General features: G+C 38.6%; 1 protein-coding gene across 1 annotated transcript; it reads right to left on the reverse strand.

The window, feature by feature from the left end:
- Positions 1-6842: 6842 nt before the first annotated feature.
- LOC136851465 (uncharacterized) lies at positions 6843-15157 on the reverse strand. Its single transcript, XM_067125569.1, has 5 exons — positions 15010-15157; positions 13431-13475; positions 9453-9620; positions 8940-9027; positions 6843-8219 (listed from the first exon to the last, which is right to left on the reverse strand). The coding sequence occupies exons 2-5, from the start codon at positions 13448-13450 to the stop codon at positions 7089-7091; spliced, it is 1407 nt and encodes a 468-aa protein (XP_066981670.1). The 5' UTR covers positions 13451-13475; positions 15010-15157; the 3' UTR covers positions 6843-7088.
- Between the last annotated feature and the right edge of the window lie 683 nt (positions 15158-15840).

The following is a 15840-nucleotide window of genomic DNA, read 5'->3' on the forward strand; positions in this document are numbered from 1 at the left end:
CCTTTCCACGTAATTTATTCATTTAATCAGTAATGAATAATTCAAATGGTCACCCTGCAAGGGAATCTCTCGATATATACGAGACAACTCATTGACGAAACCAAAGCTATTCCGAGGCCACTTGCACAGAACACACGACTAAATCAGTCACTCCTGTTGGCCCTCTGGCCTCATTGGGACTCGCTGCAGGTCCCACCGCGCTCCTGGCGTCAGTTTCTTAATTAAATCGTTAAGGGGACTCCCAATATCCTGTACATGTATCCTGTTCTGAAGGTTAACTATCCAGTACCCCCTGGTTCTAACCGCTTGGGTTCTTTCTTCTTATCCCCTGTGTCTTCCAGTACCACCTTTTGATATCGTATCCTTTCCGTGCCCGGGGTATGTCCTGACCTTCGTGGTCTTTGGGTACTGAGAAGTATGTGACCAGCAGTTGTTTTGTCTATGAGTTCGTCATGGTGACGTTTTTTTCCAGCATCCTTCCAGGAAGGATTGGGAGCTTTTGAGATTTTGTTTGTTTTATGTTCCAGCATCCTTCCAGGAAGGACTGGAAGCTTTCGAGATTTTGTTTGTTTTATATTCCACCATCCTTCCAGGAAGGACTGGAAGCTTTCGAGATTTTGTTTGTTTTATATTCCAGCATCCTTCCAGGAAGGACTGGAAGCTTTTGAGATTTTGTCTGTTTTATATTCCAGCATCCTTCCAGGAAGGACTGGAAGCTTTCGAGATTTTGTTTGTTTTATATTCCAGCATCCTTCCAGAAAGGACTGGAAGCGTTTGAGATTTTGTTTGTTTTAATCGTATTTTTCTTGAAATGTGATGTTCCTTCCAGCATCTTCCAGGAGGGACTGGAGGTTTTTGAGCATCTACTCCTGTTTCACCATTATTTTGCCTGAAGTTCTGTAACAAGAGGATAATTCAGTAAATCATCCTAGCTATGCAAAGATTTTTAAAGCAATCATTTGGCCAAACACAGGTGACAGACTGAACATTTTGTGGACAGCCTCTGGAATCATATATCCTTTAAGATTAATATTCAAAACCTCCAGTATCTTATTTCTTTTGGAAATGACCTTCAAAACTTTCAGTACCTGCTGGTTTGGAGATTAATAAACCATCAAGCCTCCTAGTGTCACATAACCCAAGAGATTAACCTTGAATACTGCTTGTATTATATTACCTATGAGAGTAACCTATGACAGATCCGGTGTCATACCACCTTGGAGATTAACCTCCAGCATTCTAGTGCCATATTGTATTTGACATTAACCTTTTATTTTCGAGATTTGGAAAAGTTCCAGTGTTATATATTGACAATATAACTCTTACAAGCCTCTAAAATCTCGCTGACCTGTTATTTTGAAAACAATTCACAATCAGCAACTCAATATTTCTTCATCAGACTGCGGACATTCCGGCGCAAAACAAATAATGAATTTAAAAAAGGGTCTGGGCGGGAGTGACCATGAAAGAAAACGAAATGAATTTCAAGTAGGCTATCTGTCCGAGGAGGGGCGGCATCACCTGGCCCTTGTGTGACGAAAATCTGAACGTACCCCACAAGGGTACTGAATCAGGTCAATGCCAAGTCGAATTATCAATCTAAAATTAGAATGAATGAAAGCTGTACCCAAAAGGCTGAATTAAAGACATGAGGTCAGGGATTTACAGAAGAGTAATATATAAAGGTAATTTTGCATTTGAACAATATTGAGAAAATGGACTACCTGAATACCAGGTATAAAAAAAAAACTTTCTTCATTAGGCCAGTACTTTGAATATCTGGTACCTACATAGAATGAAAACAAAAATAAAACATAGATTGAAGATTTAAAAATATTCATAAAAAAGATAAAAAGAAACATTTGGCTATTTCATTAAACCAAAATTCAGCCTTGGAAACCTTACACGGAAATTTATACGGGCTAAATATAAAAAAAAGAAGCCTTTTTCATTCGAACATTACATTAAAAATGTGCACCTCCATAAATAAATCATGAAAAAACAGCTCATTAGATCTCAACTTCGATAATTCAGCAACTAAAATATATTAATAAAAAATCAGCCATCCCTTATTTGAAATTAGCAATTGCATTATATAAAAAAACATACCATCCTTCAATTTATAAAATAAAAAAATAAACTTTCATTTACTTGAAAACAAACCTTCCATTAACTGAAATAATCATATATAAAAACAAACAAATTGAAATAAAAAAAAATATTCCGCGTAAAACATCCACTTCACCAACAAGGTAATCTCAGGGCAAGTTGTGTTTACATCTTGGGAGGAGACCGGAGATCACTTGCGCCGCGTCCAATGAACGCTCTCCACAGTGGTTCCCAACGCCCTGAAGTTAAGGTCTTTCAATCGGCCGTATGGCACGAGAATGGTCAATTTGTAATTTAAAATGGTGCACCGCATTCTTGATTGGTCAGTGGTCAATGTCATGTGTCATTAAGTCTTGACGCCCCCTTACAGCTACGCACTTAGGCTATTAAACTGCAAATACTAGGTCTAATGTGTCTGTATTTTGAGGCCGACATTCCTTTCGTGTTTTAATTCCTCTGGGTCTGGGCTAGTTTGTGACAGTAGGGCACCCGTGATACCTGCCTTTAAATGAAGCAGAATACCTTAGATAGCCATCTTTGGTTTGAAAACCTTCCCCCCTCCCATAAATAAACAAAAATAAATAAATAAATATAAGAAAAGACGTATTTTGTAATCACGTGTTAACTCAGTAACACAATAATGCATACCAGTATCACAAAATCCTCCTACACGATACATTCTAGTTATAGACACAATTATACAATCCTATTTATACATACCGTACAACATCTTTTTTGTATACATACACACGTTTTTATACGCAAACGACCATATCGTACACCCCAGGTCTGACAGGAATCTAAAATAATGCTACGCTCATAGTTAGTTTTCTAGGAAACATGGGCCATCTCTTTTGAAGAGGCTGTTATTTGTAAAGAGAGGGAGAGAGGGTCTTACTATTTGGGTTAGTGAGAGGGTCACATGCAACTGCATGCGCTCTCCCCACACTACTGACAAGGCAATCTAGAAAGGACGAGAGAGAGAGAAAATATATTGTAATCGAATTTGCAAATGAAAATTAGGAATGACTGCACGTCCGCATATGAGAGAGAGAGAGAGAGAACTGCTGTCACCACAACAGACCTTAACTCTCCCCTTTATGAGCTGTTAACGACAAACCGCAAAAACCTTAAAGAATGGCGTGGAAGTCATTGAAAAAACGTGTAAAAACCTTCGTGATTTATTTTGAATTTTCTCGCCTTTGACATCTGACTGGTTGACTGCATTCTCTCTCTCTCTCTCTCTCTCTCTCTCTCTCTCTCTCTCTCTCTCTCTCTCTCTCTCTCTCTCTCTCTCTCTCTCTCTCATTATTTCCCTCTTCCTCTTGGTTCTGAAATGAAAGGTTTACTATTGTTTATACTTATGTCTTATGGTATGTGATCTTGTTATGTTTAAAAGTGCCTAATTTCTATCTATTACTTTGATTTGTCTAAACTAGCCTAAGCTAATTTTGTTACCTATTACCTATTTTACCCAATCTAAACTGAGGTAACTGTGTTACATATTACTTACTTGGCTCTAACCTAACCTAAGCTATGCTACCTATTACATAGTTTGACCTTACCTAACCTAACCTAATTGTGTTGGCTATTACCTAGTTTTATCTAAACTAACCTAACTTTACCGTGTTATTTATTACTAAATTTGACCTAACATAAGCAAATTATCTTACCAGTTACTTAAGATTCCCAAACCTTACCTAAGCTAATTACGTTACTTAGTATTACTTAGTATTACCTAACCTAACCTAACCTGGCTTGAATTTTGTTATTTATTACTTATTTTCTTTTACTTATTTTTTGCCATTTTTTGAATTCTTATTGCCCATAAAACTGAAAAACTGACATTTCCACTACCAATTGTTATCATTATAAATATTATTATTGTTATAATGAACAATATTATTTATATATAAAATATCAATGACTTTCAAACTGCAATATCATAATTAATATATGACCTTACTTTTTTTAATTGAGGCTAATTCTATGTAAACAATGCCTATTTAACAATTAGTTAAGGTTTATTAGTTTTTCAGAAGAATGTGAAAATGTGTGTTTTGTATTTTCTTGATCCAGTCCCCAAATGCATGCATTAAAATGTTTTATCACCTTTTAATTATATAAAACCACAAGATATCGTTAGTATTGTTACCTTTTGTTGTTTTGTAATGTTGTTTAGTAATAATAAAAACATTTAACCCGAAATCCGCCCGCAAAGATTTTTTTGTCTTTTCAAAGCAATGTTCAAAATATTTTTTAAAAATTTGGTCATACATTGTTAATAAACCTCAGTAAACATTAATAAATATGACATGGCGTATGTTAATAATAATACTAACAAACCTGTAAATAATGATTAAGGATGAAGAGAATAGTGATTAATGCAGAAAACATAAAAAATAAATTAATGTCACATATGCACAGAGAGAATTTTCAACCATCAATAAACATTCAGAAAGTTAATAACAATGCTGCCAAACTTATAAACAATTAGTGATGAATGGTAATTAATGCATAATAAATAATCATTAAGGGATGAAATGTCATGCATAAGATGGCTAAAGGCAAAACATAGTTGTACTCACCAAAAATTCGAAAAGGTCTTGTCTGGATTATTATTTCTGTACAGCAGTCAATTGCAATGATCCATAGGCAGGCAGGGATCATCATCAAGTAGTTATGTGGGGAGGGGGGAAGGGGGAAAGGAGGGAGGTAAGCAATGATAAACAGACTACTCCCAAATGAGTTTGTTTTACGCCAGCTTGGAAAGACGAGGGCATTGCATGGTCTGCTCCAAGTCCATGACGACACAGACCCATCTATCGTCACGGAGTTTGGCAGTTTTCATGGCACTGGAAGCCACTGATATTTTTTCACTCTTGCTCAAGTTTGATAGACATCTGTTCGAACCAGCCTCCGGTCAACAAGAGCTCTCGTGAACTGCTCGCAGGTGTTGCAGGAATCTTTCTTCACAGGGCGAAGCCCGATATTATAATGACGACTGGGAATCTTGTTGTAATGTTTCAAATTCACCACAGCGACACCAGGCTGGGTGACATCCATCCAATCACAGTATTTTACTGAGGTGCCCTGATGCTGAGGAGAGTCTTCATTTGTTACTGATTCTTAACAAGAGTTCTTTTGCCTTTAGCAACATAAGTAGCCCATGTTTCCGGTTGACTAGCTTAGCAGTTTTTGTTTTGTTCTCTTTTCGTGCTTTACCAGGTTTTCAGCCTCATCAACAGAAGGTTCCACAGGTAGGGAATTACTGTTGGCAGTGACTGACTCTAGTACTGGCTCCAGAGTTTATGGGAGTGGCTCCATCTGTTGTGTAGGCTACTGTAAATGAATCTATAATCGTTAAACCAATGTGATCTTGTCTTCCTCTCTCACACTACTAGGCCTAACCTTCCCTTTACCTTTTCCATCTAGTATCACTGCTTTCCTCTTTACTCTCACCTATTATGTCACTGCCTTGCTCAATAGCAACAGTACCACCATCACCTGGACATGAAGCAGCCAACATCCAAAATAACTTTACCTTTACTGCAGGAGCCACTGACACACAACAAGTGTCCTTTTTTTTACAATATCCAGTGAAGGTCCGGCCACATCAAACACTTTCATAGAAATCTAAATTACCTAAACGCATAATAGGTGCAATATTATCGTTCAAAGATTCATAATAACAAAGATAATCACCACAAAATTGTTTGTTTACGAACCAAACACTCGTGTCAAATGAATACTGAACATTCCGAGCGCTGATTGGCTCTCAAGTGACAATAACAAAAGCGCCGATTGGCTGGCCTACCACATGTCACTATATCGATTGTACTAACCTTTATACCGGCTCTCTAGAAACTTAGTAAGACGACGTCGAGCCTTTTCTTGAGGTTTCAACAAGTTAACAAGTCGGGTACGAATTATATTGTAATTGCCATTGTGGCAAGGAGTTCAATTACTCAAGATGTCTTGTGTGGGCCCCTGGACTCTTCATACAAACCGGGACAGAGCAGTGACTGAGTAGTTTAGATGACGGTGACCTTACGCCACCACGAGAGCTGGCTCTAAGGTAATGCATGTGTTGTAAATTGAAGGGTATGAAATGCTTGAAGTGGACCTTGGGACTCAGCCATACCAACTGAGATAACGAGAGCAGTGTTTGTATTTTGTATATTAAGGGGGCCTTATGCCAGCATAAAGAAGAAATTGAACCACTCTTTAACAATCACGAAACAAGGCGATTAAAAAATAAGACCGCATAATATTTCACAGGGTGGACCTAAATTCATAAAACTTTAAGCCGATTTTTATTGTCTATTTTTACACACATGCAATAACTGTGTGATTACCCTGTCATTAAAGACCTTAAAACGGAAAGAGAACAAAAAAAAAAAAAAACATAATATTAAACCTTCATCTGTCATTTACAGACTAAATCTGAATTCAAAGTAGACAAAAAAAAACGTTGATGCATAGAAAACGTACTACTGTCAGCCTTCAAAGAAAACTGATATTCTTATGGGGAACTTAAGAAATTTTCTCCCTCACTCCAACCCTCATTTTAAAATGCTTGCGTCTACAGAGGTTTGGCATATGCCAAAGTTTAACAGATATAATAGACAACAAAGAGTATGTTCGACCATCTTCACTACACAATATTTCAAAAATAATAGCAGAGACTGACTTGATGCTTAGAGGGTTTTGTCATTAATAAGCAAACTCCGTTACAGTTTCAATGTTATACTTTCTAAGTAGTGTACATAATAAAGGTTTACATAAAGTAATGGATCATATCTTGCCCCTCTAGATTAATATTTAGTTATTAATAATAGCCATGAATGTCTGTATTCTAGCTTCTGTATATAATGGTGCATGTATGCCCTAAAGATCTTTTATTTTATTTGCAATTACTCAGCCTCTAATCTATTGGTACCGGTCAAGAGAGACCTGCCGTCTTGTCCTGTTGGGACTCACTCCACGTCCTGCATACGCTTCACTATCTGCCTGCAGTACCTGAGGATGAAGTCCCTCTCGAGAGCAGCAGCGTTGTAGTCGAAAGTCATCGTGAACTTCCCACGGAAGGTGTGGCAGATGATCGACACGGGACACTTGTCCACCAAGTGATTCGATGTCGACCTCGTGATGTGGGTGATCCTGACCTCCTCGCCGCCCTCCGTGGCCAGGGGAGTGACGTCACCCATGTTGGAGATGGTGTAGTCGGTGGTGAACGACTTGAAGTCGGCCGAGGGCGTCCCCATCTGGTAGTCCGCGACTATCTGGTACGCCTGGTCGTAGAGGGAGCTCTTCTCCTGGAGGTCCCGGGAGATGTGGGAGTGCATAGCGCGGGCGTAGTCCCAGTAATTTGACCCGACCTTTCCAGGGACCTCTGTGAGTATAATCAAAGGGAACCCCATGTGGACTCCTAGGGCGTTCGGAATAGGTTTCTTCCAGTAGCGGCGTAAATTGACCAAGTGGGCATTCTGCAGGACGTAAGAATCGCTGGCAACGCCGCTCTCTCGAACTAGGTCGACCAGAGCGACGTTCGCGGCTGCCGAAAACCCAGAGTTGATGGTGACCTTCTCTTCTCGACATTTCTTGAAGAATCTCGCGGTGGTTTCCAGATCGACGACGAACTCGTAGCTGTGGGTCATGCACCGCTCGTTCGGTCTCGGGAACGCGGTGATGATGTAGGGAGAGTGGCTGTCGCTCCTCTCGATCTTCTGGGCCATCTTCTCCCTGAGGCTTTGGTCGCCCCTCAGCATGGCTATCTTCTCCCCAATTTCCTCCCCGATGTAATCGTTGCCTACTAAGACGCCGAGGGGCTCGTCCACGTCGATAGGCTTCTTTAAGATGACGTCGTTCAGGAGGGACACGAAGAACTTCATGATGTACATGTTGGTTGTGCCGTCGCTTATCCCGTGGTGCAGTCCGAACAGCAGGATGGAACCGTGAAAAGACGGCGGTTCGAGGTCGTCTGCGTCTAGTGGGGGGTCGGGGCAGTCCAGGAGAAGACGAGCGCAGAACAGGGGACCCGTATTGGACTTGTATCGATACGACTGCAGGCATTCCCTCACTTCTCTGAGTTCCTTGCCGTGGTGAACCTGGAACGGTACAGAATATAAAATTTAGGCCACGGTCAAGCGCTAGGGCCTATGAGGTCATTCAGCAGTGAAAGGGGACCTGAGAGTAAAAAGATTTGTAAAGGTATAACAGGAGGAAAACCTCGTAGTTGCACTATGAAACAATTGTTAGGAGATGGTGAAAAGAAACATGGAAGAACGAGGGTTGCAGTTCTAGGGGCCGAAGGGACGCTGCAAAGAACCTTAAGTAATGCCTACAGCGCACTGCGTGAGGTGCACTGATGGCACTAACCCTCTCTGGGAGTTAAGAACCTGAACGAGAGAAGTATTCTTATCTTACATATTTATCACAAATAGTCGTGCGAGGATAATTCTTTGCATAGTTACCTTTGTTAGCAGATTGCTTTACTGATTTACTGGTATAAACTGCTGTCATAAAAACCGATGATTATTGAATACATAAAATGAATATTAAAAAAATTACTGCAGTTCAGCTACAAATCCTGATGTTTCTGGATATGCTTTATACTTTTAGTTTATCCAAAACAGAGAATCGTCCCGACCTCATAAACAACAAGCCAGCCGTTATGAAAACTTGCTACTCACCGTAGCGTGCTGGTGTAAGCAACAGTGTTTCCAAATAAAGCAAGAGATCCAATAATAATAATAATAATAATAATAATAATAATAATAATAATAATAATAATAATAATAATAATAATACTGTTTAAGACTACAAACCTGAAAGTCAATTTCAGGATTGGTTGATCTCCTAATCCAATTCTTGCCATCTTTCATCCCGAAGCAGAACTGGAGGCTCGGACATTTCCTGAAATAAAGAATCCATTATTATTCTAAAAATAAAATAATTATATATAATAAATATATATATATATATATATATATATATATACTTTTATTTTGCAAAATTGCCATAACTTTCTGACACTTCTCGACGGTTGTTTATGTCCGTATAAAATTATTTCTGTTAATTGTTTATGATGATATATAAATAAATTAATATATATATATATACTGTATATATATATAATTTATTTTTTAGTTTTTATTTTTATTTATTTATTTATTTATTTATTTATTTATTTATTTATTTATTTATTTATCTATTTCAAATTCCTGGTTTCCTCGACCATATTCATGTACATCAATGTGAAGCTTTACCTATTTAAAAAAAATACAAACAAACCTAACTATACTTCTTTGAGTAAGAAAGAATGACGATAAAACTCTCACCTGTACAGGTAAGTGAGGGCGAGCCTAACATCCTCCTCCTTCAGCGGAGACTTACTCTTGAGGTTCAGTCTGTAGCAAGTCAAGAAATGAGCTTTCAGGTGGTGCTCCTCGAAGAAGCTTTCCCCGAGGGTGGCTTCTCTCATCCAGTGGCCGTCGAAGAAGGTGTCGCTGTGGAGAAGTGGAAACGCTTGTCAACAATGATCACTGGGTCTCTGGAGAAATGGGAACGTTTATAAAGATGGTCGCTGGATTGGTGAGGGAATGGGAACGTTTATAAAGATGGACAATGGATCGGAGGAGAAATGGGAACGTTTATAAAGATGGTCACTGGATTGGTGAAGGAATGGGAACGTTTATAAAGATGATCACTGGGTCTCTGGAGAAATGGGAACGTTTATAAAGATGGTCACTGGATTGGTGAAGGAATGGGAACGTTTATAAAGATGATCACTGGGTCTCTGGAGAAATGGGAACGTTTATAAAGATGGTCACTGGATTGTGTGGAAATGGGAACGTTTATAAAGATGGACAATGGATCGGAGGAGAAATGGGAACGTTTATAAAGATGGTCGCTGGATTGGTGAGGGAATGGGAACGTTTATAAAGATGGACAATGGATCGGAGGAGAAATGGGAACGTTTATAAAGATGGTCACTGGATTGGTGAAGGAATGGGAACGTTTATAAAGATGGACAATGGATCGGAGGAGAAATGGGAACGTTTATAAAGATGGTCGCTGGATTGGTGAGGGAATGGGAACGTTTATAAAGATGGACAATGGATCGGAGGAGAAATGGGAACGTTTATAAAGATGGTCACTGGATTGGTGAAGGAATGGGAACGTTTATAAAGATGATCACTGGGTCTCTGGAGAAATGGGAACGTTTATAAAGATGGTCACTGGATTGGTGAAGAAATGGGAACGTTTATAAAGATGGACAATGGATCGGAGGAGAAATGGGAACGTTTATAAAGATGGTCGCTGGATTGGTGAGGGAATGGGAACGTTTATAAAGATGGACAATGGAACGTTTTATAAAGTTTATGATGATCACTGGGTCTCTGGAGAAATGGAACGTTTATAAAGATGGTCACTGGATTGGTGAAGAAATGGGAACGTTTATAAAGATGGACAATGGATCGGAGGAGAAATGGGAACGTTTATAAAGATGGTCACTGGATTGGTGAGGAATGGGAACGTTTATAAAGATGGACAATGGATCGGAGGAGAAATGGGAACGTTTATAAAGATGGTCACTGGATTGGGAAGGAATGGGAACGTTTATAAAAGATGGATCGGAGGAGAAATGGGAACGTTTATAAAGATAGTCGCTGGATTGGTGGGAATGGGAACGTTTATAAAGATGGACAATGGATCGGAGGAGAAATGGGAACGTTTATAAAGATGGTCGCTGGATTGTGAAGGAATGGGAACGTTTATAAAGATGGACAATGGATCGGAGGAGAAATGGAACGTTTATAAAGATAGTCGCTGGATTGGTGAGGGAATGGGAACGTTTATAAAGATGGACAATGGATCGGAGGAGAAATGGGAACGTTTATAAAGATACGCTGGATTGGTGAGGGAATGGGAACGTTTATAAAGATGGGAGAAATGGGAACGTTTATAAAGATGGTCGCTGGATTGGTGAGGAATGGGAACGTTTATAAGATGGATGGATCGGAGGAGAAATGGGAACACTGGATTGGTGGGAATGGGAACGTTTATAAAGATGGAACGTTTATAAAGATGGTCGCTGGATTGGTGAGGGAATGGGAACGTTTATAAAGATGGACAATGGATCGGAGAAATGGGAACGTTTATAAAGATGGTCACTGGATTGGTGAAGGAATGGGAACGTTTATAAAGATGGACAATGGATCGGAGGAGAAATGGGGAACGTTTATAAAAGATGGTCGCTGGATTGGTGAGGGAATGGGAACGTTTATAAAGATGGACAATGGATCGGAGGAGAAATGGGAACGTTTATAAAGATGGTCGCTGGATTGGTGAGGGAATGGGAACGTTTATAAAGATGGTCACTGGATTGGTGAGGGAATGGGAACGTTTAGAAAGATGGACACTGGTTTGGTGAGGGAATGGGAACGTTTAGAAAGATGGACACTGGTTTGGTGAGGGAACCAGAACGTTTATAAAGATGGACACTGGATTGGTAGGGGAACTAGACCGTTTATAAAGATGGACACTAGATTAATTAGGGAATGGGAACGTTTATAAAGGTGGGCACTGGACTGGTGAGGGAATGGGAACGTTTATAAAGATGGACACTGGACTGGTGAAGAAAGTGGAACGTTTTGATGGACACTGGGCCTCTGGAGAAATGGGAATGTTTATAAAGATGATCACTGGATTGGTTTGGGAATGGGAACGTTTATAAAGATTATCACTGGATTGGTTGGGGAATGGGAAGGTTTATCAAGATGATCACTGGGTCTCTGGAGAAATGGGAAAGTTTATAAAGATGGTTTCTGCATTGGTGGGGGAGTGGGAACGTTTATAAAGATGGTCACTGGGTTACGTGGAAATGGGAACGTTTGTAAAGATAGTCACTGGATCGGTGGAGTTAAGTACACGTTTATAAAGATGGTCACTGGGTTATGTGGAAATGGGAACGTTTATAAAGATGGTCACTGAGTCGGCTTACGAATGGAAACGTTTATAAAGGTGGTCAATGGATCTCTGAAGAAGTAGAAACGTTTTTAAACAATTAACACTGGCTCTCGGGAGAAATGGGACCGTCTATAAAGATGGTCACTGGATCGGCATGGGGAATGGGAATGTTTATAAAAACGGTCGCTGGATCGGCTTTTGGAATGGGACCGTTTATAAAGGTGGTCGCTGGATCGGTATGGGGAATGGGAATGTTTGCAAAGATGGCCATTGGATCGACATAGGGAACGGGATCGTTTATAAAGATGGTCACCGGATCGATTTGGGGAATGGGACCGTTCATAAAGATGGCCACCGGACCGGCATGGGAAATGGGAACGTTTATGAAAATGGTCACCGGATCGGCATGGGAAATGGGAACGTTTATGAAAATGGTCACCGGATCGGCGTGGGAAATAGGAACGTTTATGAAAATGGTCACCGGATCGGCATGGGAAATGGGAACGTTTATGAAAATGGTCACCGGATCGGCATGGGAAATGGGAACGTTTATGAAAATGGTCACCGGATCGGCATGGGAAATGGGAACGTTTATAGAAATGATCACCGGATCAGAATGGGGAATGGGAACGTTTGTAAAAATGGTCACCGGATCTGAATGGGGAATGGGAACGTTTGCAAAGATGGTCACTGGCTCAGCATGGGGAATGGTACCGTTTATTAAAATCATCACTGGATCCCTGGGGAAATAAAAGCGTTCGTAAAGATGATTACTGGATCTCCAGAGAAATGGGAACGTTCGTAAACAATTACCGCTAGATATCTGGAGACATGGAACGTTTACAAAGATGGTAATTGGGCCTTTAATGAAACGGCAACTTTTAAAGACAATTATCACTGGATCTCAGGAGAAATAGGAACGTTTATAAAAATGACCCACGGATCGACGGAGGAATGCAAACGTTTAGGAAAATGATCACTGGGTCTTTGGAAAATGGAAACATGCGAAAATATCAGAATAGGATCATTGGCGAAATGGAAACGTTTTTGTGAAAAAAAAACAAGGCCACTGGAAAATATAATCTTAACACTAGATACTTTCTAGAGACATGAAATATTTCTGCAGCGAAAAAACTTACTTGTAGAAAGATGTTATTGCTTATCCATGAAAACTGATGATGAAATAAACTGTAAATTTTGAAAAGTAGACATTATTAGAATTATTATGAAATAATAACAGACAGGAAGAAAGGATCAGACGTGATCGTCACACAAATACAATGAAATGGAACCACTGCGGACCTCATGACATTACAGTTTTAGATCAAAACAACAATTAATATTACCTGTTTTCGTCGACTGACATCCTTAGAACAATAGCCACTGAGATCCTGTGGATATATATATAAAAAAAGATGAAAAACATTATTGTCTTTCTTGAGGTTTGAAAATTAACAGAAATTTTCTGATGGAATGTGGTACAATAAAAATTATATATAAACTGTATATGTATATATATATATATATATATATATATATATATATATATATATATATGTATACATGTATATATATCTATGTATATATATATGTACATACACACACACACACATATATATATATATATATATATATATATATATATATATATATATATATATATAAATATATATATATATATATATATATATATATATATATATATATATATATATATATATATATATATATATATATATATATATATATATATATATATATATATATATATATATGTAAACGTTCTCGCACAGGGTTGAACTTGACAGTAAGATGCCTGAGTTGCAAGCACACAGCATTATCAACCACGCCACAGGAATAATGCATTTTCTCATCTCAAGTGCATCAAATCTCAGTCATCCTTTGCACAAACCCTAAATGGCCTAGGTTCAACTTTGACTTAGAGTGTGTAAGTAATCCCGTAGGTATGGTGAAATCGATATTTATAGACTAATTTTGTGGTCTATGACCGCAAAATTAGTCCAAGCTTACTCTCGCATTTTAAATCTATCGACCCTTTCTTGTGAACTGAAAAGGCCGACGGGAGGGGCATTCCAGAGTTCCTATCTATCCCAGACCAGACAGAAACAGGCAAGGTAAGCAATAAAAAATCAGACTTGGCCCCCAAGGAAACAGCCAAATAAAAAAAGATAAGATCATTTGATCTTATCTTTTTCTTTTCAAGTTTACATCACAGGAAGATTATTAGATGCACATTTGTTATCAGAATGCAGTATACATATTCATTACAGATGTATACAGTATACAGCATTCACTTGTCCAGCTGTTTCTCCTAAAATTTCGGTGCTAAAGGGCGTACAACAGAACCATGGATATCAAACAGCAACGTTAATGAGGAATTTAGTTTATATATATATATATATATATATATATATATATATATATATATATATATATATACATATATATGTAGTGTGTGTATACATAACATACATACATTTCCTGTGGCTTCAGTTGGTAATCACATCACGTTCATTTTGTGGTTTCCTGCAAGCACACATACACACACATATAAGTATATATATTATACAAGTATGTGTATGTATATATATATATATATATATATATATATATATATATATATTATATAAGTATATATACATATTGTGTATATGTAAAACTATTCGATAACCTTAGTCTAAGAAAAAGACTTTCTTAGACTGTAGTCTGACCAACCCATTATGATGTGATTATCTTACCCCAAATTCCTCAGGGACAAACTATCACGTTTTCCGCCTACTCATTATGATACCGAACGTGCTACCACAAGGCTTTCTTCAGTATTGCGAATCTCATCAACAGTTCACATGACAGCTTCTCATATACCATCGGAAATAAAATATGTACAAGAATATGTTAACTCACCGATAATCACGAATGATCTTCGCTGCGTGAAGCACAAATTGGACAATGGTATACCACAAGAGAGCAGCTGTATTTCGTCACTGGCCGCTCGCGTTGCTCGGTGCCTCGGTTGGGTGACGTAGCTGCCAGCTCCTCACAATCACTGGGCTGCCTGACGTACGATATAATGATTTCGCTGTAAGGGACTATGAAATTATTTAATGTTCTATTTATACGATTTGCGACGTAAATCACGACTACCCAAAATTTTTTATTGACTGATTCTTGGACAACCATCGGTGTCGAATTTGAGTTTCTATCTTAATGCACTGTGAATTTAGAAGGAAAATAAGTACCTAATCTCTCTCTCTCTCTCTCTCTCTCTCTCTCTCTCTCTCTCTCTCTCTCTCTCTCTCTCTCTCTCTCTCCAACAGATATTTTGTGCAAGTCATGTGATGAACAAAAATATATCTTGAGCGATTACAGCAGAAACAAAGTGAGATAACAAGAAGACAAGAGGGCGTTAAAACAAATAATAGTCTAAAGTTGTATAGCCATCTTAGAACCATTGCCTGAAACGTGAAGTGACTTAAATAGATATACCATTTCTAGACCTATAGGATACGACCTCACCTTCCTCTACCCTGGGATTTAGAGGCTATTTCAGCCAAACTTCTTAATAAAATCTGCACGTCATTCTTACCTCTTCAGTACCCAAAACCCCCCAGAGCTCCCTTTTTTGGCTATAGTGAACAGAAAATTCCTTTTCCCCTCAAACTCCAACTTTGCAAATAAGCATTTCCGTAGAGTCAAATCTTCAGGAAATGTATTGTCTGCTGAGAGTACTCAGTA

Source organism: Macrobrachium rosenbergii, chromosome 23, assembly GCF_040412425.1.
Source record: "Macrobrachium rosenbergii isolate ZJJX-2024 chromosome 23, ASM4041242v1, whole genome shotgun sequence".
Taxonomy (NCBI): Eukaryota; Metazoa; Arthropoda; class Malacostraca; order Decapoda; family Palaemonidae; genus Macrobrachium; species Macrobrachium rosenbergii.